This window comes from Phaethon aethereus, assembly GCF_964289735.1.
Source record: "Phaethon aethereus genome assembly, chromosome: 5".
Classification (NCBI taxonomy): domain Eukaryota; kingdom Metazoa; phylum Chordata; class Aves; order Phaethontiformes; family Phaethontidae; genus Phaethon; species Phaethon aethereus.
This window is the reverse complement of record NC_138579.1, coordinates 54,054,008-54,079,726: the sequence shown is the minus strand read 5'-3', so window position 1 is coordinate 54,079,726 and position 25,719 is coordinate 54,054,008. Positions and strand designations below refer to the sequence as shown.

At 53.8% G+C, this 25,719-nt stretch overlaps 2 protein-coding genes across 2 annotated transcripts in view; both read right to left on the bottom strand.

Moving 5' to 3' along the window:
- LSP1 (lymphocyte specific protein 1) overlaps positions 1-22,671 on the bottom strand; it is a gene marked incomplete at both ends in the record, with an annotated part of 41,258 nt that extends 18,587 nt beyond the window's left edge. Inside the window, one exon of the mRNA XM_082001099.1 lies at positions 22,592-22,671. Coding sequence (XP_081857225.1) covers positions 22,592-22,671 — 80 coding nt within the window. The remainder of the gene's footprint in view (positions 1-22,591) is intronic.
- A 1,013-nt stretch (positions 22,672-23,684) lies between these two features.
- Positions 23,685-25,412, bottom strand: TNNI2 (troponin I2, fast skeletal type; the record flags this gene model as incomplete). Its single annotated transcript, XM_082000341.1, is given in 6 exon segments — positions 23,685-23,783; positions 24,100-24,276; positions 24,419-24,508; positions 24,915-25,043; positions 25,300-25,353; positions 25,356-25,412. Coding segments are annotated over 6 exon segments (606 nt in total).
- Between the last annotated feature and the right edge of the window lie 307 nt (positions 25,413-25,719).

Here is a 25,719-nt window from a genome sequence, read left to right as displayed (position 1 = left end):
CTTTTTGAGGTCTTGGTTTGGGGCAAAACACTCTTTATGGAAGGGGCTTATCTCTTCCTCAGGAAGTGAGGAGATCCTGCAGGCCTAAGGACGGGCCGAAAGCTCCTTGGTTCAGCTTTGGCCGCGGAGTCACAGCTTGCCAAGCATCTGGGATGCTCAGACTTCTGCTCTGACTGGGGCCGGCTGCCCATTTCAGATCCAGCTCTTGACTTCACCTCCCACCGGACCCCCAGACAAGGGAGGGGTTTTATTTGCGTTCTCCCTACAAAACACCTCCTCTTCCTCCTGCAGGGTGGTACAGGCACCCGCGCTCCGGCTGCGCCATTCCACATGGCCAGGAATGGCCGCTCCAGACAAGCCAGCGTTGCTGGAAAGGTCACGTTTCCTTTGGGCAATTCCTCACCGGCACTTGAGGAGAATATAATATTCAGGCGAGGGAAATTTCTGGCACCAGATGAGCTGTGTTTAAGGGAAACACTGAAGACTCAAGGAGTCTTTTGCACGGCCGACAGCTCAAAGGAAGCTTTGCTGGCCCAAACCCAACCTTCAGCACTAAAGCTAATTCCAGAAAGGAAAATTAAATGCCTCCCAGAGGCTTTGGGCTTTGCAGACCTGTGCCAGAAAAACCCAGGAACCCTCTACCAGCACATTGGACATTCCTGTCTCCTGAGCTCGCCGGGATATTGGGCCAGGACAGAGTTGACTTTGGTTGCTGCTTCTGTCGGGTAGGCTGCCCCTGGCACAGCCAGGGTTCACGAGGAAAGAGGTTTTGGGAGCAGAGTTTAGGAGGAGCCATGTGCAACCCCTGGCATGATGGCTGCTGTTTCCCAGAGGATATATTGCCCCATCACCTGCAAAGGCAACAGCATCTACCACTGCTGAAAGTATCACCCACAAGAGATGGGGCTCCATGAACTAGAGAAGAACTGGGAAGGGTAGCCCTGCATCTCCTGGAAACCATCCCGTTGGCCTCTCTGTTGAGGTTAGGAGAAAGGCAGATGCCAGAAACCTATGCAAGGGACCTTCCCCTTCCCACATAGTCCATTGCATCCTCTGTTGTCTTGTCACGGTGCCAGATACAATATCGGCGCAGAATATGTCCTAGGACTGTCAACAAGTTCATCCTGCTGCCAAGCAGAGCTCTGGGCTTTACTTTGTATTGCATTTATCACCCATTTATAAAGGTCCCACACATGATTGGCAGGGGTATGGAGATGTGCAGCTCACCCTGCCACATTAAATGGAAGAGGACACCCTTAAAAGGCTACAATGGAGCATCTCCCTCACTTACTTGACCTTCCGCCAACAAATTAATCACTTATTAATCTCTTATAAACAGCATATAATGGATCAGTGCGACCGAGTCAAGCATAATGAAATACCCAGATAATGCCTCCACTCATGTCATTCAGGACAACTGGTGTCAGGCCGTCAAAGAAGTCATGGCTGAGGACATTTGCATGCAATGCATGGTCATGCTGCCATGGCTCAGTTTCTCTCCATCCCTGCAAATCACATATGCGCTGGCTCAAAGCAGTGTCCCAGGGGATGCCTCACACTGTGGGCAGCAGCGTCAGGCACCAGCATTCAGCATCTCAGCCCTTTCCAAAAATCCCTCTAAGACGCAGGTTTACCTCCACCTATCAAGACACCTTCAGAAACCTGCCCCTTAGCCCAAGGGCTTGTCCAAAGCCACCATGAAGCCAGGAAGATATACGGAACAAAGCAGAGGTCCAGCTGGCATCCCGACCCCCTGATTAGTGCTCCGCCAAGAGGCTGCTGCTGAATGCCAGCGACCGCGGCTGTGGTCCCTGACACCAGGGGACACGGGCTGGCAAAGCGTCTACAGTATGGCCATCACTGAGCCAGACAGCAAGCAACAGTTACGCTTCTTGATGGACAGGTTCCTGTGGCTTAGGAGTAATGTGGCTTGATAGCAAAGACTTCAGCTGGGTAATCATCCCATTGGAGAAGGAAGGGGGTGTGGGTAGCGGTACGATACAGGGAGACTGGGAAAAGAAATAAACTCAAAAATTATTATGTCACAGGCTGGAGTTTATTGCAGCCCAGTCTCGGGGGAGATGGTTACCCCAGCTCTGAAAGATCAGCTTGTCAGTCAAAGGCAGCCAGAGATGCTGCACAAGCCTCTCCCTCCCATACATTCATGTAATTCCTCAGCTGCATTGCTCCATTCAGAGTCCAGGCTACAGAGTTTGAACAAGAAGGGGGGCAAGGGGGTGAGGAAAAAAATGCGTATATATGCTTCACCCTCAGCCTTTTTCTCATACCAAGCTTCCCCACCCGTAGCTGCGCCGTCTCAGCCGCGTCTCCCTGTTTCTCCTATAAATCACGGCTCGCCTTCAAGATGCGAACAGCAGGGTAGAGCTGCTTCGCACCCGGGGCGGCCACGGAGCCCGTCCCCAGCGACCCACTGGAGCTGGGGGGTGCGGAAAGCTGTCACGCGCGGGGCAATAAGGCCACGCCAAGGTGTCTGAACAGAATATGATACGGTCTGAAATTTCATCGAGCAGAAATGGACGAAAAACTCAGGCAGCACAGAGGAGATCTATCTTCCCCCTCAAAAATAAAAGCACCTCTTTTTTTTAAATTAATCTTGGGTTTTCTCCAGAAAAGCGCATCCCATTTCTGCCCAGAGAAGGATGTGCAGATGCGCAGCCACACATCCACATGTGCCAGGTATAAAACTCTGCCTGGTTTAGCCTTCATTAAATTCCCTGCCAAGACCGACCTGTCACTGTGGTGTGATGAGCAGGGAAAGCCCAAAGCTGGTAATTTACAGCTTCCATGAGCAAAACGAGAGATGTTTCAGAAAGCTGTTGGTGAATGGCAGGAACAGTCCCCGGAGGAGGGCCACGGGCAGGGCTGGTCCTTCAGCACAAGCCTTGTCTGTCCCCTCCTGCCTCTCGCAGGACGGTGGCACGGGGGGTGCTGCGTGCTTCCAGACGCTGTGGGTGATGCACAGCCCACTTGTAGAGGCACGAGGCAGCCCACGGGAACGACTGCTTCTTTTTATTATTATTGGTTGTAATCATGGCAGGCAGAATCCCAACGAATCCCTTACAAGATGATGGATTGCACCCCCAGGACCGTGGGTCCTTAGCACACAGATAGGCTGGTGCGGTAATGTATTAACATCACCGGTCAGGAATTTGGCGGGGGGGAGGGGGGTAAAGGGCTGGATTTTGAGCCCTCCCAGCACTCTATGGTATTCAGTAGGTGTGAGAAATTGGTGCCACATACGACCTCGAACCATGGCCCTTTCTCACGGTCTCTCCATCTCAGCCCTAAGGTTCAAGAAATCAGAGTTTTTTTCTAAAGAGCAGGAAGTCTGGGCTCTGTTTTTGCAAGGGAGGAGCACGCCGGAGGAGAAAATAGATTTGTCAGAGAGGTTCGGACTGGCTCACCCAACTTTTGTATTTCATTTTTTTCCCCTTCCTGGAGAGGGAAGCAAGCCTTCGAAGCCTCCCTGCCTCGGCTACAGTCAGCCAGCATTCTCCTCAATACACTCAGGCTGAAAGACAAGCCTGAGCCTAGGGAGGCGAGCAATAGCCTTACCCCAGCTTCAAACTGGGATTAAGTGTGAGATTCGTACCAGGCATGCTGTTTTTTATAGCACCACTGGCTTGCCTGCGAGTCCTTCGTTTTGCAGCCCTCGGGGCGACGTGGTCCCCCCAAGTCCTACAGCCTCCGGCGGCAGGAGGGAGTTTGCTACCCCAGCACTGGCAGGAGGCAGCAGGGAGGCCGTGGGAACACGCTGCTCTGCTCCCTGGGAGAGCTGAGGTTCTCTTCCTTTACGGCCACGGCTGATGAGTTGCGCTGCAACAGGACCCCCAGTTAGCATCGAGCCCTCGGTCCCCGCTGCGCTAAGGCGGCGTGTTCTTCATGAGAAAAAAAACAGTCTTTGCCCCAAAATACTGATTGCAGCCCCCATGCACTCAAACGAGTTAAGTCATACAAATGGTGGGAGAAGGAAAAAGAGTCTGGAAGCTGAAAATTTGTTCTCACGCACCGTCCCAGCTGCAAAGCCTCAGACCCCAGCGTCCCCATCCAGTGCCCTTTCCAGCTGAACCATGCTCAGACTCGCGTGGTGGTCCTCCTCTGCCTCACCAGAGGATGCAGATAACACACAGCTGCAGCCCCAAGGGGCTCGGGGGCTCACTACAGCTCCCCAAAATTTCCATGGGCTCAAGTTCAGGCCCTAAATTTCCAATAGCTTGAGAGCAGGTAGAAGTCTGAGACAAGCAAGGCTAAAATCAAACAAAAACCACCAGCTGGCTTCTGGGGAAAGTTAATGGTAGGTGGAGTGCTCCTGACAAAACAAGCCCCAGGGCTGGGAACATCTGGGAATGGATCCACAGGGTACTCAGAGGGGATGGATGAGCTGCTGCCGCTGGAAAGAGAAGGATGAGCTGCCCTCCTTGGGGTGAAAACAGAGGGTGGGCATCCCACAGAGCACCCTGGGAGGGGGTACTCGCCACACACCAGCTTGGCACCTTACCCCCACCCTGCCCCACGGCTCAACTGGGCTGGAAAGCTCCAGGTCCCTCCTGGCTTGCAAAATGAGGTGTCATCACTCTGCAAGCAGCTGCCATCACCGAAGCCGTGTTGGGATGTGGAAAGCCCCCGGGCATGCCCCACAGGCGCCGGGCAATCAGTCCGGCCAAAGGGCTCTCCCGACCGCTCCTTCCCACCAGCAGCGTCCGGTCGCCTCTCCCTTCCCGTCTGCCCTCCGCTCGTGGGGCTCGCAAAAGGTGCCCATCAGCTCTGCCCTGGCCCCGGCGATGGGATACAGAGGGATACAAAAAAAGGCCACTAATAAACATCAAAATAGGGAGAATTCGGGAAGGGAAGCACTGTGGTGGTAAGCCCTGCAGGGACCATAGGCCCCCTGTGAAAGGTTGAGGCAGCACTGCAAGGTGTGTATCGCACTGATGAGGGCCCTGTCCCCATGCCGGCATCCCTCCCTCCTCTCCCCATGCAGCAGCACTGCTACTGCCTCATTCCTGCACGTTCATTTGTCCCGTCTCCCCCTAAAGAGCTGCCCCACTTCTTCACAGCAAGCTTTCCTCGCTCCCTGTACCTATCCACAACCCGGGGAGGTGGAGTAAAGAGATGCTGCAGTAGCCCTCGGAGGCTGTAACCTCCCAGGCAACAAACCGTGCCCAGACAGTGTCCTGGCATCAACCACCCCCTAAACGTCCTCCCCTTTCAAAGCACCAGCCAGCCCTCCCAGGCACTTCGAGCTTCTTGTTCTCAGCTCAGCGCTCAGGAGGTCAAGACAGAAATACTGGAGTAGCATCTCCCCTGCTGAGACATATCCTGGCAAGCTCCAGGAAAGATCGCACGCAGGCGGAAAGGAAGGCATCCCGCAGAGGTGGGCAAAGCCCCTGGACCCCCATCAAACTAAATATTACACTCATGACATACACCAAAATTCAATGAGTTTGGGGAATTTTAAAGCTACCCCTAATGCTGGGGGACTCCGAGCATCGCCGGGGCGTTGCTCAGTGATGTGGCAGCACGTTGCAAGGAGAAAGAGGCGGCTGCGCAGCTGCCTTGCGGGCACCAGGACCACCAGTGCTGGCATCGGCTGGAGGCGGAAAGCATCTCCCCAGGTATGGCAGGCCAAAACACAGGGTGTGCAAGCATGGTTTCAGATCCCACGGTTTGGCTTCCCATGTTAATGACTCCACAAAAGATAAAGACGCAGAAGTCCCGTCCTACAGAGGAAATAATCAGGTTTATCACCCAATCTGATTTTCTGCCTTCTTTTCTTCCCCTGAGCTTTTTCATCCTCAAGATTCAGTCCCCCGTCCCCACAGCATTATTTGCACTTCAGACTCTACAGCGTTGCAAAGACATGTAATTACAGATGCCCGTTTGTGTGTTGCCTGTGCAGCGGCCATGCTTTGGAGCCCCTGTTCTGGGCCAGGTCCCCCGTCATGCTAAGCAGCGTGCAAGCAGCCTGCAAGAAAACTGTCCTTTCTCCCCAAAAACAGATCACAGCTCACTTCCTAATGACACTCGGGATTCACCCACGTGCTGGATAAAAACCAAACCAGCTGAGACGAGAGCGGCAGCTCTTCCAACGCACATCCATCCGTGCGCACCCTTCACCCCACAGCTGCACACCCCAGGCAGGCACCAACAGCCCGGCTACGGGGAGGTGACCACAGCAAGCCACCGCAGCACTTAGTGGGAGCAGTGTCAACTGAGAGGCCCGGTAATCCAGTTTCGAGGAGCGGCACAGCTGATTTACAGAGAGGCTGATTTGTAGGTTAATTAAACAGCCATATTCTTTTGTGAAACACTCAAGGCTCGATAAATAGAGGGAGAGTAAAATTCCAGCAGGAGCAGATAATGAACTGAATGAATCGACATGACAGGCGCTGGATCCCTATCTTATTTATAGGAATTCATTAGAAGGATAAGGAAAAATAGACCATGATAACAAGATAAAGCGGTTCATGTTTGGAGAGGACTTTAAAAAATATAGAGTCTTGCGGGTGTGTGAGGGATCACTGCTGTTAACGTGCTACAAAGGGAGAAATCTTTCCCTGGGGATATCCTGATAGAGATACTATGCGCCGGAACACGGGGCAAAGGAGGGGAGGTTGATAACCCTGCAACTGCACATTCTTCCCTATGCGTTTCCCAGCTAATTGCTCAGCCATTTGTGCTCTTCGGTCCAAGGCATAACCCTGGGCTCTTTTCAGCCTCCAACCCTTCAGATGTAAATGGCACACTCCTGCAAAGCTGCCCGTGTCCCACTGCTGGCAGCCAGCAAGGAACAAGGAGGGCTAATCTTTCCAGCTCACCTCCAGGCTGGGAAAAGGTGAAGGACAGTTCCCAGAGTGCTGACTCAGCGCTTCAGCCTGCAGTGCCCCTGACATGGCCCACTGCTCTCAAGCACCCCAACCCACCCTGAAACCCAGTCTGTGCTAAACCTGTCAGCACGGTCCGTGGAAAAGCCATTTCATGCAAATTTGGCTCCTGGGACTGATGTTTGGGTGGTGGCAGCCAGGCACTCCTGCTCCCCACACAGGCATGGGCCACTTTGGCTGAAATGCTGGGGTTTCGTCTCCAGCACAAAGCCAATGCTTAATCATTGGGATTCAGCTCATCAACCCAAAATCCACAGGACTTTTTTACACTGGTTTCAGCTCAGGATCCCTTAAGCCAGCTGTAGGACAGCCTGGCAAGCAGCTCCCTTCGCTGAGTGATGCTCAAAGAGGGTAAGTCCCTGGTTATCCCTGCTGATATTCGGCAGCAGGAGCGGCCGGGTAAATCTTGGCATGACACCGAAATCCCCAGTGCTCACGAATATTGCTCTGCGCAGCCATTTTCACTCTTGTGCTCCAGGTCACTGATGCACTTGGGTGTTCATTCGCACTTGGGTGCATCAGAAGAGCCTAGGACCTACGCAGTGTAACTGCTCTGCCTGCAGTCACCTTGGGACAGGTAAAAGCAGAACACAGCAATCTTGACAGCAATATATCTTTAAGCCAGGAACCTCAAGCCATTCACCAACTGAAGGAGCTTGAGCCTGCACCCAGGCTGACAGGGCTTACAGAGCCAGGCCCACAGCTAGGCTTAGGAGTGAAACTGCTCTGGGAGCAAGTACAACTGCAAAACAGGCTGTGCTGTGCATGGAACAGATCCTGCCTATTCTCCTGTTGACTTCTGTGAGCATTGGTGGGGTTATTTGGGTGTAAACCATGGATGAAAACCCTCACGCATCTTCACAGCCCACCTCCCTCCTCATCTGTAAGCAGGACTTGGAAAACACAGCCGCAAAGCCAGATGAAGCGTAATAACCCCACACAGGACAAACGTCATCCCAGAGTTCCCCTGGCAAAAGCCCCTGTGAGTCTCCAGGGCACTAAAAGTCCCTTATCCACAGCAGGAGAAACTTGAAGACACCATTAAGGACAGGAAAACACCTCTCACTTGGGCTGTGCCAAGGACAGCTCTTTAGACACCTCTTTTCTCTTTAGACACCCCTTTTCTGTGGCTCCCCCCCGCATCTGCCACCCTGCAAAGTTGCCGCGCAGCTCTGCACAGGTGATTCCCACCCCGGTTCATTCGCCTGGCCCTCCTCAGTACCAGCTGCCCCCACATTTGAGCCCATCCTTGCCTGCTGCACACCCACGCGGAGATTTCCGTACCCCTCGCGAACCCCTGACCAAGCCCTGTTCTGAAACAGGGATCTGTACCAAGATCCCAGTCCCTCTGGGCCGAGACCAGGGAAAGAGCACAACAGGCCAAACATGAGATGAACAGAGAGGAGTCAGCTCCTCCTGCCCGCCTGCCATCCCAGGCGTCCGTGCAACCAGCAGGAGCTTTGCTGCCGGCTCCCCTGGGCCCAGAACGGGCCCCAGGAGAAAGCGGGAGGGACTGGGTGGCTGTAAGGAGCAATTTCCCTTCCAAGGCAAGAAACTCATTCAAGCGGTGAGGTTTAGAGGCTGCATTACCAGCCAGGGAAATCCCAAACTGACTGGAAGATGCCGGTCCAAACGCCCTCTTGGTATCTTTGACATCCCGGCTGGAGACCAGCCAGGCACCGGCAAGCACAAGGGAGCCAAGAGGTGCCCAAGACGCGGGATGTGAGTCCAGCACTCCCCAGTTCCCTCTCTCACCCATCCAGCTGCTCAATTACATATAAAGAGGTGAGGAGTGTGCTTCTGCCCGCTCAGAGCCATCAGCATGGCACAGAATAAGCTCCCCCCAGCATCGGCAGCCAGAGGAGGGTCCCGGAGACCCACAGAGGAAAGCAGCTTTTCCAGCCCCCAGGGAAAAGCAGAGTGACCGCATGGAAGGGAACCCCAGCGCCAGCAGACAATGTAGCCGTCCTCCCCGGCTCGGCCCCGGCGAACAAATGGGAATAAACCCAACCAAACCATCCACCTCCCTGCCCTGGCAATTATACTCTGAGAGAAAGGTTCAAAGCACTATTGCGATTAATTAAATCCAAAAAGCAATGTCAGCTCGCAGCCTTGGGAGGATCTGGTCCTTTACAGATCTTTGAATTGAAAATGCACATCACAGCATGCCCAGCGTACATTTCCTAGGGGGGAAAAAAAAAAAAATCCTTTTTCTAGGCAGAAGCCTTCCGCGCTCAGGGGACACAAAAAGACACGTACTGAGACATCCTGTGCACAGAGGTGGGGGCAATCAGCCGGCTCAGGTGAGTGTCACAGTACAGTTGTGCTCAGCTATTTCAGTTGTGTGCTCCTGGAAAAGCCATCAGTAAGTTCAAATCTGCTTTTCTCATATTGCTTTTGGGGAGGGAGGGGAGTGTATCTATTTCCCTTCCTTCCAACGCATCACGTCTGCTGGAGAACCGGGGTGAGGGAGAAATCCAGTTGGTTTAAAGGGACAAGAAGATGATCGGTGCGGAATACACATCCTTTCCTTTCCCCCTCGGTACCCCCCACCCGCGACCCACGGGCAGAGGCGCGCCGCTGCGGGCAGCAGCCAGCCGGAGCCGGGTCCCCCCGTGGGCAGGTGGGCGCTCACCTGATGAGGTTCTGCAGGCCCTGCTTGCTGGAGTTCCTCCTCAGGATCGCGCTGGTCATGGTGGCCACGGCCGAGCGGCGGGGAGGGTCCCGGCTGCCGCCCCCTTCCCCAGCGCCGCAGGCAGCTGCCTGCCCGCCCGCCCGGCGCTGCGCGCTCCCGCGTCCCCCCTCTCCGCCTTCAGGAAGTTCTGCAGCTGGTTTCCTTTTGTTCCTGCAAGCCCCCCCTCCGCTCCACACCCCCGGCTTGTCTCCTCCACCTCTACCTCCTCCTCCTCCCCCCTCCGCCTCGTGGAAGTGTCACGGGAGAATCTCTCGGAGCGCAGCCGGCGGCGGGTCCCGCAGCACAAAGCCCGGCGCTCCCCACTCGCCAGCGAGGGGGGCTTCTCTCTCCTCTGCTTTAACCCTCTTCTCTCCCTCCTTCATCTTCTCCACCCCCCTCCTCCTTCCCTTCTTCAATTCCCCCCCACCCCCCGCTATTTTTTCCCCCTTTTTTTTCCACCACTGCTTTCCTGATTACACAAAGCAACTTGGGAGCCGAAATCCAGGTTGTCAACTCCCGCTCGGAGGGCTGTAAATCACTCCCGGCCCCTTCACAGCAGAAGTCTTCTGCGAAGGGCTCACCTCCAAACGGTCCCTGAACATCCAGAGGTGAGCCAAGAGCCAGATTAACGTGAGAGAGGCTTTGTGCTGGGAAATGCTGCACCAGAGAAAAATGTTCTTCTGGGATGGAGATAGCACCTGGACTCTGGGGGAAGCCACTAGGCTGCAACCTCAGGCAGGAAAGCAGCACGCAGCCTGCTTCTGCTCACAAACCTCCCCCTCAACCTACTCCAGTGACGGACTGTCCCCTGCCTCTGTTTCCCCAGCCATCAAATTGGGGAAGAGCAAAAAAATCTGGCTTGCCCCCACAAGACACTGGTACTTCAGGAGATTTAAGAAGAGCATGAGTGTTTGATGAAGGACTGACAACATTGCCACCTGCTAAAACAAAATGCCCGTCTGCCATGCATTCAGATGAGTGCTCTTCACGCTACCATGGAAAAAAAAAAATAGTCTTTTTTTCCCCTAACCTGCATGTCCTGGTCCACGTGTGCCTTTTTTGGGGAAAAGATCTTCTGCTATACCAAACCAACAGGTGCCTGGACTTGTACCTAGCAAGTTCCAGCCCTGCCTTATACTTGCACGTCACGGTGCCCATGGCATGGCCTGCCCATGTCCCCCTGCCTTAAGTGGGAATATTCCCCTGGCTGTCTCCGAGACGGGAGGAGTTATGATGGGACCACCCAGCTTAGACCCTCACCTTCCTTCTTCTTTCAGTCCCCCTCACCTCATTTGCGTGTTTCCTTTCAATCACTTCTGCAGAAGTGTTTCTTGCTGCCTGGTAAGCTGAAATGGGGAAGTTGCCCATGAAATACGCCCAGAAATCTCAATAAAAAGGAAGTGCATTAAAGCCAGACGAGAAGGAAATGCCTTCCCTCCTCCCCACTGTCTCTTCATTTCAAAACTTTATTTTTTTCGCAGGTATTTACTAAGCATCGCCTAGGTGATTAGGAACAACAAAAAACCACTAAGCACAGGCATTGATGCTGGCCTCACTCAGTGGGCTGCTCAGATGCTGTCATATCGCATTTTTTTCTTTCTAAATTTGGTGAGGAGATGCAAGAGATCCACCACAAAAGGTCTCTGTTGATGAAAAAGAGCCTGTCCCAGCCCTACAAGTACTTACAGGAGTAATTAGGTTTAAGCATGTGAACACTCCTATTGACTTCACCGCAATTGCCCACAGACTTGAAATGAAGTATGCACCTACAGGGTTTTCTTTTTGGAGACAATCGGCCCAAACCTGCCAGCGACTCCCGTGGTCCGAGCCAGCCAAGGATGCAAGGCGGAGCAGCCCTGGCAGGCAGAGACGTAGCTAGCAGCCATGGGCCAGCAACAACTGGGGCTGAATGGAATCACAGCAGCACTCTTATTTCAGGCAGAGATGCCGGGCGATCCGCAGGGAGCTGAGGAGGGGCAGGGAGGAATGCAGCCGCTGTCACCAGAAGGCAGGAGCTTGCTGGGCGTGGGGAGGGGAAGAGGCAATGGCACACCACTACCTACCGGAGGCGAGAGCCTCCGTGTAAACGGGCAGAGGGAAAAGCTGTTGATTCCCCCAGCAAGACAGCCTTGCCTCCACAGCCGGGTTTGTCTCCTGGAGGACGCCAGCGTGAGCTCCTTCTCTTGCAAGCTCTTGGCAGGCTTCCACCGCAAGCCCAGGACTGCCCGCCTCTCAGAGATGGGGGCCTTCAGTGAACAGGGCTGACAAAAAACATACTTGGATGATGAAATCCAGGACCAGAGAGAGGTCATGACATTAGCTCTTACTGGTCTAAGGTGCTAAGATCATTTGGAAACACCAGAAGTGAAGCAATGAGGAAAGGGGTCTCTACATCACAACAGGCAGCAGGCTGAGCTTTGCATTGCTCCCAGGGAGAGAAATTCCTGGTACTGGACTCCGCTGGAAAATCCTTCTGCCTTCACAAGGTGGCTGTGCTACTCGACCTGTGGGGAAGGTTTCCTGCCCTTTTCCCAGGCATTCGTCTTCGAGAAAGACAGCAGATATGACAAGAAAACTCATACTTCCTCCAGCATCAGCAGGGTCCTGCAGGACCACAGGGAGAGGAGAGCAGAGCAGGACCCGCTTTCTAAACTCACAGCTTGCAAGAAGGGAGGGAAGTGAGCAGTAAGTGACACGTGGACAGAGTCACTATCCCCATCTCTGTGGGGCAGGGAGCATTTAAACCCACTATTCAAAAGCACAAAGGCTGGGCCTAAGGGACCATGGAGAAAGAGCAGTGCAGGAGAAATCCCACAGCATCGCCCTGCAGAGCAGAGGCACCTTCTGTCCCCTCTCCTCCCTCGCTTGCTGCCAAGCCCAGGTGCATCTGTCTGAGTCATACCATGCATCCAACAACAGTAAGGTCAGCATCAGTCCCACAGCTGCTCATGTCCTTTCACAGAAACAAACCTCCTGGTCCCACCAGGAAGCGGGTAGGAGTACAGTGGACACAGGAAGAAAAACAAAGAATTAATTCATCTGTTATTTTTTGGCACAGTTTAAGCTCAGAGAACCACCATAAATCTCCGCAGCAAAACCACACCCCACTGCAGGAGCAGGGATGCCTGGAGCACCCAAAAACATGCTGCAGGCCACCAGAGAGCTTCCCAGAGCTCTTCCCAGCAGCAGGAGAAGCAGAGGAGGTGAGATACCAGGAGGGAGCGAGTCTGGCTCTGTTGCTGCGGGAAGGAGGGCGGCAGTCCCAGAGAGATAGGGCCGCACCAGTTCCCATTAATTACACAATCACTCTGCTATGTAGGACTAGTTGCAAAATCAGTTGGAGGCTAACACATGGTCTGCGAAAAAAAAGAAACAAAAAGATTCTAGTCCTGCTAGCAAAGAAATGCAGCCCAGGAAATTTTCTCCAATGTTGATGGGGTGCAAACCACTGTCAGCATAAGGCCCAACATACAGTCGCTTCAAAGGACGGTCCTTTATAGGTGCCATCAGCTGCCAGCATGGTTTCCAGAGGTCTATGCCTGCAAGTCAGTGGTGGGATCTCACGCAGAGAAGGTGTTCTCACAGGAACAGCCTCACATCTTCAGCAAGGACTAAGCAGCCCTGTCTCAGACGGAGACCCTGCACTTCCACCATCAGTCCCCCTAGGACAATGGAGTAGATGGGGGTATCTCTGCAAAAAGTAGTGCATCCTTGCCTCTGCCACCCCAAACCTCTCTCCATACCCCAACACCTCCCCAACCCCTCTACACCATGCACATGCAGCCCCCACATTGACACCAGCCTGTCAGACATCAGCACTTGCCCAGCCCCCCAGGAGCCCCAGTTTAGTGAGAGGGGCACACCAGTTTGTATGTCAGCTGTGTAGATGGTGTGGTTTATACATCAGCCTGATGGATAGGGTTTGCCCATCTCACCTTCATCCCTAATTCCCGGTTATCTCAGTCCAGCTTAGCTTACTCTGCCAGCACTCACTTTTGGGCAGCCAAATACGGAGGCCAAAACAGGCAGCCAGAGATAATCCCAGGGAAGCAGGGTGTCTAGCAGCCAAAAGCAGCACATTGTCTCCTTCACACCAGAACAGCTCATTACAGGCTCCAGAAGTGTGCTGTCAGGGGGGGCAGGGCATCTCATCTGTGCAATTAGCTCAGGGTGCAGGGGAAGGGGTCCAGTCCCAATGATGGTCCTCGGCAAGCCTTCCTCTGCCCTGGCCATGAGTCAGGAGCGGACATTCCCAAGCCGATGCGTGACACCATGGGTATTCAGGGAGGGGGTGCTGTAGGCGGGAGCTGTCTTGGCTCAGAGCTTTTGCCTGGCCCACGTGCTCAGAGGAGCGCCATGAAGAACATGTTCAATTGTGGGCTGGGGCCAAAGAGTCAACAAACACCGTGTCATACTAAGTCTGAAGTACTTGGCTTGGGATCAATGATGACTTTCTTCCTATGACATCCAAAGAGGTGGAAACGAGAGGGAGGGGAAGCCGGGTCAAGAAGGAGGATCCCACACACATGCACACTCCACTACTACCCTTCACCCTCATGCAGAATGGAGGAGGGACCCTCCTTGTGGGGCACTTCATGGATACACCCATAAACCTAAAGTCCCAAGGGTTTGTTTCATCTCCCAGTGTGAGGGGAGATCCAAGTTTATAAGCCTTGTAAGAGAAGGTGCTTTTGCTCCAGGGGTGATACAAACGAGGACAAAGGATGAGGGGACTGAGAGAGAAGGAACAAAAAGGAACATCTAAAAGATGGGTTTAAAAGTGGAGGAGGAGGGAAGCAAAGAGAGGTGGCATAAGCATTTAACCAGGTGTGGTTAAAGGAGATCCGAGCCCCTGGTGTGCTAGGTGCTGTGCAAACAGGGACAGATACCACCTGAGCCACTGTGGTGAGCCACCATCCAGGTTTTGCAGACCAGGGCTGAGGCCAAGTGACTCAGCCAAGCCCTGGAGGAGTGCAGTTGGTCCAGCACGTCGAGCCAGCACGGTTACTGCAGCGTGCACCATATCTGTATATTAGGTTAAATCAACAAAGCTATTGGGAAAGAGACAGGAAGACAAAACAATGGCTGTAGATAAGATACTCCCAGCCCACGCAGGAGGGTCATTACAGGACAAGAAGAGAACTATTGGCCCGAGGAGATGGGCTCCATCTCTTTCAGACGCCTCTCCACTGCAGGGCCAAGCAGCAGGACAAAGGACTCCAGTGGGATGAATAAGCCATAAGCAACTGCTGCCAAGAGGTTGTGCCCACACTGGTAGACACTGTAGGAAACATCTATAAAAGGCCTTCTTACAGCATTGCATTGGCTTGTCACTGATCTTCACTCACAAAGGTTTGGAAAGCTGCTGAATGAATCTGAGCTTTGAATGTCCATTTAAAATAAATTGAGTGGCCTTTGCTTTGGCTAGGTGGATTAGATGGACACTGGGCACCATGTTTAGCATGAGGGGCACAACCTGCAATAGAGGCACCACCTTCTTTCACCAGATGGCATCTCTGTGATGAATGCTGTATCACCCAAAGCATCACCCAAAGCCAAGTGACACATTTTTTTGATAGGCTTGTAGGATAGTACCGTTGTGCAAGTACAGCTCTATGCCCAAGCCATGCTGCTCAGCTGACCAGCACAGCACAGCTTTTGAGAACTGAAATACAGCTTCTACCCGATATAAACTTATTAGCTCTTTTGCAGCTGGCTTGGGGCTCTGATGCAGTACCACATTGTGCAACACAAGCAGTTTTAGCAACCATTAATCCCCGCCTCACATTTCTGGGCTGATTACTCCAGCTGGGGTCAGGGTAGACTAATGGATAAGAAGGAACCCCCAAGCATCATCTGACAGTTCCCACTTCCAGGCTATACCCTCACTCCAAGCTATACCTTGTCCTGGGGAAAGACATCTAATCTCAGCTGGCCCGTGTCCACCCATGCCTCCCTCACTGAGCTGGGCAAAAGATGGCAGCTGTTATGAAAGGGCAGGCAAAAGTTTTGTCATGTATCCAAAAAGCCTGAAGACCAACCCATGCCTCCATCAAGGGTGAGGATAGTCATTAGTGCTCTGAAGTGAAGCCCAACAAAAAGATGAGGCTTTCTGCACAAGGGACAGTTAAGGCTGTATGTGGGAAGATGGCAACTGGAGTGGAGAAGCAGCAGCAAAGTGCCACCCCACAGGAGGGGAAGCCCCTCCAGAGCAGGGGTGCACAGCCTGTATATCACATTAGTTTGTCCTTGGGGACAGCTCAGCTCAGACACACTGCTGTCAGCTCCTGTTACGTGAAGCTAAGTGACAACTAGAAGGAGGCACTTATTTTAGGAGGAAATAATTATTGCCATCACTTTTATTGGGGAAGAACTTTGCCCCTCCCAAATGGCTGGCAGTTGTGGTTGTTTGGCATCTGTCAATAGTTCAGGGTTTGTCGATGCTGATGGCTCCGGAGCAAGCTTTCACTGGAAAGGAAACTGCTTTTGCAGCAGAAAAGCACATGCATGCACAAGCACAGAAGAAGAGATCATATTTTCCAAACTGTCTGGCAAGGGCTTGATAAAAGGCATTGCACATGCTGTCTATTTAGCTGCAGCAAGCAGCAGACACCTAGAGCTGTGTGAGGGGCTTCTTGGTAATGCAGAAGTAATCCCTAGCAAAGCATCCATTTTCAAAATGAGCATGTAAGCAAAAGAACCGAAGACGTCCAGTTGATGCAAACGGGCATGGTTTTATGGCGGAGTGTGGGGTGGTGCTGATGTACACCAGCAAAAGCGTTCGGGCCTACATGTCTGTGCAATAGCAAGAGAAATCCAAATAAACTGAGCTCCAAATAAACAGAGTCTTGCACACCTCAGACCAGTTGCTCCCAGGTGGCTCCAAGTTTTTAGACCACCAGGTGCAAGTCACCAATCAAGCTAATAATAGAAACCCACTGACTGCCATTTCCACTCATTAAAAAATCCAGCTGGGTTTGCTGATGTATTTTTCTCTTTAGCCATGTAGTCCCTGGACGGTTATCAGACACACCAGGCTGGTATGAACCACACTGCGCCTTTGAGATAGCGTAAACCCAGGTAGCTCCTTCTCTAAACACGGCTGCTCACCCCGTGTGACTTAAGATGGAGCTGTCGACACTAGCCCTGCTTCCAGCCCCAGCAGCCCATCCCGGGAGTAACTTGTTTAAAGCAGCAAATAACAGAAGGTATTTTGTCCAGCCTTGTTGCAAATTCTCCTGCAGAGGATGGCGGCTGCCAGCCTCCCTGCTCATGCATTGCACCAGCCGTGCTGGAGTCCCCAGAAAGCTGCCGCAGACCTGCCCGTGAGAAAGACAACTCTGAGTGCCGAAACCTGGGATTAAGACACTCCAGCGGCTGCCTCACACATCTGGTGTGTGTTAGGATGGATACACTGGCAAGGAAAACAGACATGGGTTCCAAGCGGGGATGGTTAACCCATTCATGACTGAGCCTCTGTGGAGCACCCAGACAGCCTGAGGACTGCAAGGTACCTGGCCAAGCCTTGGGAGAGTTTAGCTCAAATTTCAGCAGTGGCCTGTGCTTCTTTGCTGATATTAGGAAGTCAGGGAGCAGTTCAGACACCTAAACATGGGTGTTAAGTGCCAGTGGGGATGCCTTGGGTAACCTAAGGTACCTGCCAAGGCCTGGCAGATGTCCCATGGGTCCAATAGGAAATCACCTCTTCTGGGTACCAAATCCAGGGCAGTGGGCGAGTCCTACAGTTAGGGCATCTCTTCCCCTTCCTAAACATCTCAGCCTCAGCTGTCTGGCCTTGCAGTAGAGATAACCATCATCTTTGCCCTGAGGCAGTAGGCCATTGGGGAAGCCACAGAGCACCCACCATGGTGACACCCTGACCTTGGCTGGGCACCGTAGGTGCTGTTCTAGTACCTATCATACTGCAGTCACCCCATGCAGGACAACTGTCTTCCCAGCATGCACAGCACCTCCTAGGACATATTTTTGACCCATATACCAGATGACCATGACCCAGAACAGAACCTGGGTAAAGAGGCCTTTGAGTCCCTATCATGTAACTACATACCTGTGTCTTCCTTTCATTGATGCACATCCTCAAGGTTTCTCCTTATGAAAGGCTTGAGGAGAACAGAGCCACCCCATGAGAACCCGTTCCCCATGCATTTGGCTTCAAAGCATGCCAAAGTACCTCCTCAGTGAGCCGAGGGACTTAACCTGATGGGGAGCTCGTTGGACTCATATTAAGGAACAGGAACTGCAGCTACAGGAGACCAAAGCTGCTGCGCGAGCTGGGTGTTGCCTTGGGCAGAGCAGAGCTCTCCCTCACCTGCGCCGGGCAAGCAGGCAACATCCTTCCCAGACAGGTTCACGTAGCCGGATTTTACTGGGAAGGCTGAATGTGGAGGATGAAGTGAGAGCAGCAAGTCCTTGCAGCGTTTCCTCTGAGCCCCTGAGGACCACAGCAGGTTTGCACTGTCAGTCAGAGCCAGATTACAGTCCCAGGAACCTGGCAGCCACCAAACTCCCCTGGACCCTGGGCAACGACTTTCTTTGGGCCAGGGCTTCCACTCCCCCAAAGAAAATGCTGTTCCCAATGAAAACGCGGAGCCGAGGAGGCCGAGGAGCACCTCCCAGCCAGGCGGGCTGCCCAGATGCAAGTCCGTGTCCCGACAGCGGCAGCAGCCAGGCTGGAGGAGTGCCCAGCAGGGAGTAAGCCCAGCTCTGGGGAAAGCCCCGAGGCAGCAAGGAGCCCGCTCAGCCGCCGCGCGGGCCCCGCAGCTGGGTACGTGGGTCTCGGGGTGATGGATGCAAAGGGAGGATGCAGGGAGAGCTTCAGCCAGGGCTGGGTTAGCGGGGTCAGAGCAGAGAGGCCCAGGATCCCCAGGGCACGCCAAGGTTAACCACTTCATTGTTGCAGAGCCGGCTGTGATATCTTCTACCCTTCCAGTTACTGCTAGGAAAAGGGCTTTCAGATTTTGAGAAATGCCTGAAACTTCCTGAAGCAGCACACAGTACAAAACCCACGTGTCCGGGGAGGATGCCCAGACCAGGGGGGTGGAAAAATCTCCACCTTTTCTCCCACCTTTCCAAACCATCCCTCCACACACCTTGCACATCTCTAGGCTGAGCTCGGCCATGCCGGCGGAGCAGGACTCATACTGTTTCAGCGGCAGCAAGCCTGGGAAAGCCCAGGCAGCTTAACCCCTGCGGGCAGCAGGGCTGCAGGCAGACCCTGAGCTGTCCACCCTCTCCATCCCAAGGCCAACAACCCCACCCTGTCCCAAAGTGCCATCGTATCCCCTGACAGCAGCTCTCCCTTGGGAGAGGGGATGCCCGCCTGCTCCATGCAAGTAGTAAGGCCCTGCCATGCCCCAAAACTCTGCCTGGCCATCTCCGCTTTCCTCCTGGCTGCAGCTTTATTGGTGCTGTCGGACAAATCAGGCCAAGCAGAGCTTGCCCCCTCGTGGGGTACAGCCAGGGGATGCCTGGGTCCCCCACAGCCGGAGGGGTTGGGTGCCCCAGGGGTGCAGGCGGGATGGTGCCCCTGCCCCGCTTTCCTCCAGAGGAGCAGGAGCCCGAGTATCACCTCAACCAGCAGAAGGTGCTTTTTCACCCCACTCCAGCAATGCTGGTCTGGCAAAACCTCCTCTCAGCAGCCCCCAGGATGGTCCCTGGGACAGCCAGCCCAGCTTTGCCCACAGCCAGATCTCTCCAAAATCCAGGGGCAAAGGGATCCCCACAGGCTTCGGAGCCAGGCTTCCCCCCAAGAGTTTTAAAACAGCCAGCCCTCCAGCCAGCAGAGGGTCTTCTGTGGTTTAAAAAAAGTAAAATTCAAACAAAAGCTGCTGGGCAATCCCCTACTTTACCACACACACCCCTCCAAACCCATAGCTTTACATTGGAAAATAAGATCAGAGGCAAGGCAGGCCAGGCTTTTTTTTTTTTTTTTTTTTTGCAAGAAGAAAGGGGCAATGAAGGCATGAAGGCACCTGATACCTCCCTATAATTAGAGACAGTTCCTTATCCCTAATGCTACTGCCAAGGCACCTATATCCAATTTGGAAATGCTAAAGTATTGCCCAGCTTCATTAAATTATCCGTCTGGCCCTCCCTTGTCCATGTCCCTACTATTTTTCCAGTTTAATGAGCTCAGTTGGATCAAACTGTGACCAGTTACTCCTGAGCAGGGATCAGCCATCCCTCCATCCCTCCCCCAAGGAATCTGGTGCACCAAGGGGTCCAAAGACTCTCCACATATCAGTTTTCCCAGACAACCTCCTTTCAACTATGGGTATACTTAGCAACAGCAGTCATCCTAGCAAGGGCCCTTGAGACTCCTCTAAGGATCTGGAGAATTCAAGACAGCTGGGGATAGACATGGCAAAGAAAAGCCTGGGGCTTGCTAGAGCAACAGAGCCTCTCCCCAGGCGGTGACCATACATGGGCTGCCAAGGGCTCCCTGAAGCTCACGTGGTGGGAAGCCCCAGAAGGAAGGAGATGGGGAAATCTGGGAGAAGCCGATCTCTCATCTCAGACCCTATCGGCGAGAGGAACCTGCCTTGTGGCCCATGCTCCTGCTCAGGGGTAAATATCCTGCAGAGCACAGCCCAAGCTGTAGGGATGTGCACAGCCGTGGGTGTAGCAACTGAGGTCAGGGGCTGCCTGAAGCCCCCAGAGCTCTACGGAGAGTGCTCCGAATAACAGACCCTATACATATTGGGTTACCTAGCCCTGATGTAAGGCAGGCTTCCCCCACACCTTGAGCTCCCACCCTCCCACCGTGAAGACAGGAGGGTTGGTTCCTCCACCCTGCACCATGTTGTACCATTAGGACAGGACAACCCAAGCAGCCACCCCCCCAGAGCCCACCCCAGCTTCTCACTTCTTTTGGGAAGGCTTCACATCAGACTTACACTGCAGTGGTTTCCCATATAGCTATTCCAGCTCATGGAAGAGAGCGTAACACCGGTTTGGTTTAGGTGGTGTTACACTGGTGTCAGCAAGACTTTGCCAGTATGTCCCCATTTTTGTGGGGCAACAGCGTAAGCTATCTCCAAATTAGGATTTCTAGGATATTTTCTAATGCACGCTCCTCTTCTGTGTACACTGGGTATAGTTAAATCAATAAGGTTCATTGTTTAAGCAAACCCAGCACCTTTTTTCTCCCCACATCTCCTCGCTTTGCATTTACACCAGGGAGCCTTGGGATCTGCTTTCCTGGCAGCTCCATCACAGGTCTCACTGCTCACACCTCCAGCATGCCTTAAGCTGTCTTAGGAGCACTGTCCTGATGCCACCCATACACGGGTCAGCTTGAGAACAGCTTTGTCCTCAGGGAGAGGAGATCAGAGAGTTGAGGTAGCCACACAGTGAGAAGAGGTAGCCCCAAGCAGCAAGTAGACACTTCCTTCCTCCATTTTGGGAGTGGAAATCACTAGAGCCTAGCAAGTGTTTAAATAGCGCAAGTAAAAGCAGGAGAAGTTGAGAGCTGCACATGAAAGTATTACACAAGTTGGGAGGGAAAGTAACTCTCCATATTTTGAAAACAAAAAGGAAGTTAATTTTGCTTGGTACTTTTGCCATCGAGTTTCATATTTCATTAAAATTCCAAAATGCAGCTAGGGAGGAAGGGACGTGCCACCCTGCCATCAGTATCACACACACGCTTTTTAAACGTGTTTCTAAAGGCTGTAAGAGCTGGAGTACGACAGAACAGACCCCTCCAGACAGCCTCTTACTCAGCTGAAACTCCAGTGGAAAAAGAAGGGAACAAGCGGGCCCTACTTTGCCAGCAGCCCCTCCTTGGCTGGCCCTGGCCGTGCCGACGTCCCTGCGCCCGCCGCAGCAAGAGGGGAGCCGGAAGGCTTGATTGCCTTGGGCCCCCTCCCCACATCTGCTCCTTGGCCCTGCAAGGGGAGCTGAGCCTGCGGAGGGGGCACAGCCAGGACGGAGCGATGCCGGGACTCCCATAGACCACGCCGAGAAACCCCTGTGCTCCCCCAGCAGCCAAGGCTTCCCCTCCGTTTCAGCGGAGCGCCGCGCACAGAGCCCTCCAGCTTCAAAAGAAGCTTCCAGTCAAAGTCTTCAGCCAAGGCTAATTGCTGTCAGATGTCAGCCAAAACACTTGCTGCAACCATTAGTGAGTGGAGATGACACACCTTTCTCCTCTCGTTGTCACTCAAGGGGTTGGGGTTTTTTTCCTATCAGTCAACATTAACTGCGCTGGCTTTCAGAAGCCGTGGGGAGAAATGCTAATGCAAGCTTTGAAGCGGGAGGCAAAAAATCGGGCAATGCCCCAAGCTCCCTGGATGCTCAGCCTGAATCCAGTCCAAATGCGAGTACTGCTGGGTGATATACCTCGTCCGAGCTTATCTCTATCTGCCTCCACCACAGGCAGATGTGGGCTCTGCTGCTGATCTGTCGCCTTTTAATCCCCGTGGAAAGCTGTCCACACTGGAGCGAACAGACCCCACATTTTACAATCTCTGCTGATAAAGCAAGAGAGCAGAGTGGAGGCACAGGGAGATGTATGACCTTACAAAAGACAGCAACCATCCTGAAACACGGCCAGGTTAATTCAGTCAGAGGCACAGGGGACACAGCAAGAAATCAGATGTGCCCAGCGATTGCTGCGAGGAGGCAGCTGATCTCCACCCACCGGTCTTAAAGATGGGGCTGATTTTAGCTGTGGAGCAGGTCCAGGTCACCAGACCCCTTGCTGAGCTTGCCCGCTGCTGGAGCTGCGGTTCCCCACTCGATCAACCCCCCTCCCATGAGCTTTGAAGTTCAAAGGAGATGAGATCTTTGGGAAGTCTAAGTCTCTCCCTAATTGGAGGAGCTTGTCAAAAGCCTGCCAGAGCATCTGACCCATTTCAGCCTCATGGGTCATCATCGTTTTGGCTGTGCATCCTCCCTTCTCACCATCACCCCCCCCAAGTATCCCAGCCTCCCAGTTTCCCAGGACTGGAAGGCAGCCGTGGTGTTGGGGTACCAGGTCCCCAGGCCTCACCTCTTGCTCTCCCCAGGGGATTCATCTCCCACTCGGCCGGCACCTTCCGCACCCTCCTGGCACCCCTCCGAGTCTGACATCTTTTCCCCTGGCTGGCACAGCGGCCCCGCGCACAGCTCCGGCGTGAGGGTGCTGCCGCCGTTTCCGCTTTTCCTGCGCTCGGCAGAAGTGAGCTGTGCCGGAAACTTCATGGGCTGAGGGTTTGGGGGGATGGGAGAGGGGCAGAGAGAAGGCAAATTTGGGGGGTTTTCTTTGTGTTTTTAAAACTGTTGGGACTATTTTAAGGTTTTGCCTCTGCCAGCCGCTCGAAATCAGGAAGTGCTGGGCTAACCCAAAAGGAAAGTGGGGGGTAGAGACATCCCCACCATGGCACGGAGAGGGGTGACCCACCAGCACCCCAGCTGCCCATGCCGCTTTGGGGACAGCCAGTATCTCTAAACCACAGCACCCTACAGTGCCGGGTGCTGCCGCAGAAGCTACCGAGGTTGTCCTGACTTAGCACCTCCCAGAGCCCACTGGAGCCAAAGGGTCTGCTTCTGCCCTGCAGCCTTCACCCCTCACCTCCCTTCCCAGCTCTTCTCCTTCCCCACAGATTCCTGCTGTTCCCACTGTGGCAGGAGGTTCTGCAACACCTCCTGGGGCTTGGGCTCTTATCTCTTTGTCTCTTTGCCACCGGTGAAGGGCAAGTCCGGGAGCCAGTGACGCAGGCTGGCGGGAGGATGCCAGAAGAGCATGGTGGCATGGCCTCACCCTTTCATCCCTGCAACGAGGGGGATAAGCATCCCCAGCTTCAGCGGTGGACCAACAGCAGAGAGGTCCTCCATCCCACCAGCAAGGCCCCTGTCAAAGCCTCCCTGTCCCCACTGGGAGCCCCACGACGAGGGCAGACCCTGCTGGCACCATGGCATGGGTCAGGATGCAGCCCCCCGGCAGGCGACACGCGCCTCTCCCGCCAAAACTTTATTTACACCGCTGCTGCCAGGTCGCAGCTCTTTGCAAAACCAGAGAGAACCAGCACCCAGTTGGTGCCGCTGAGCCCGGGGGGACAGCAGGGACAGGAGGGGATGGAGGACGGGCGTGGAGAGACAGGCACTTAGGACTCGCCAGCCTCGAACATCTTCTTCCTGCCCTCCATGCCGGACTTCTCCTCGATGTTCTTCCTCCAGTCGCCGACATCGCGGAGGTCCTTCTCCTGGGTGAGGGATGGGCACGTGGATGTGAGTGGTGCTCCCCGGTGTAGGAACCCACCCAGGCAGGGCCCTTCACCCATCCACCCATAGAAAACCCCAAGTCAGCCAGAGGAACCCAATTCCACCCACACTGTACATGTTTTTGGGCTGCATCCTCATGTTTCAATATCATGGGTGCCAGAGGAGGAAATACTGAGCAGGAAGAACAACATTACGGAAAAAGGTTTGCCCTCAACCCTGTCTATCACACAGGGAGGCATGAGCCCTGAAAAATAGGGGCCAACTGCTGTGTGGGCATGGGGGAGAGGGAAGGGGTACCTTCTCGGTGTCTTCCTTCTTGACTTGCTTCAGGTTGGCTCGGAGGTCCATGCAGACCTTGTGCTTGGAGCCCAGCAGGGCCCGCAGCATCGCATCGGCGGACATGCGCACCCTGCGCAGGGGCGGCCTCTTGAACTTGCCCCGCAGGTCAAAGAGCTTCTGGCTCAAGTCTTCCAGCTGCGGGGCGGAGGGGGGGGCAAGATGAGAGGGGCAGAGAGAGAATGGAGCGTGGGTTTAGTGAGACAGACCCAGGCGACATGGGGAGACGTGAAGGACGGGCTGGAGACTCCCCTGGACCATGGCTCGGGGGGAAACTCACCTCCTTGGTAGTCTTCTGTAGCTTCACCTCTGTGTCATACCTCTCCTCATCCACTGACTCTATCTTGGCATGAAGTTTTTTGCACAGCTCCTGGGAGCAAAAGCAGAGAGGGATGTTGACTGCTAGGGCACACACACACGATTCCTCTCTCCTGATCGCTCTGGCTTTGAAAGACCTCACTCCAGAAGACCAGATGGGGTCAAGACCACATGGCAAAGGGTGGCTTGCAGGCCAGCTCCTGGTCTCCATGCTACTGGTTTCATGCAAATGCTGCCTCAACACATTGTTAGAAACACAGCTTTCCCGCCAGCCAGACCCCTTTGTTTTTTGCAGAGACACCCCAGCTGCCTCTCAAGCCAGTTTCACATCCAGCTCCAGGGCACCCACAGGTGAAAAGGGGATCAAGATGAGAAGGCCAGTCTAGATCCACCAGGCTGACTGATGAAACCAAATCTTTTCTGCTCCGGCACAGTGAAAGGATTAAAGAAATCTTTACCTGAAGTTCCTGCATGGATCCTGGGAGCGACAGAGGAGGGCAATGCTCTGCCAGGTAGTTTTGCTTTTCCACTTCTTTAGCAGCTGCTTCTCTTTCTATTTCGGTGGCAGCAAGCTGGAGCATAGCACTCTGGAAGGCAGCAGGAGGATGGTTAGCATGGAGTGGAGGCAAGTGAGAAGGGCAGAGGGGGTCAGTGAGGGAGGGGGAGCCCTGATGGAGAGGCAACTTGGAGAACTCCCCATCAATACCAGCATCTCCAAGCAAGGGATACTAGTGGGCACCCTGTGCATCATGGCCTCTTCCAGGAGGGAGAGTGCCAAGACGTGGCTGGCTCAGGATGGGTTGTTCAGGACACACCTCGCCCAGCCCCAGCAGTGCCGCGTACCTTCAGGTGCTGCCGACGGGCAGTGGCTGCCCTCCTTTTTTTCTGCAAGTGGGAGGAACAAGAGAAAAGAAGGTTATCAGGCACCCATTCCCCTTCCCATTCCCCTTCCCCATGCAACCCTCCAGTTTGCCAAGGACCTGCAGCCCTGACAGGGAGTTGGCTCCAACTGGGATGGATGGCTTGACACATAGTTGGTCCCCAAACCAGTGGCACTCACTGAAGAGGCTCCCTGCTGAAGCCAGCTTTGCCAACCTCAGGTAGCTAAAACCTACGAAGTGCCTCAGGAGAAGATAATGAGGGTGATGAACTTGAAGATACACATATCAAATATAACTTCAAACTTGGCTTCTTGGGACTTTTAGCCTTTTCTCTAATTTCCTCTTCACTCAGACATGTGTTTTGCTTTGCACTCAAGCTAAC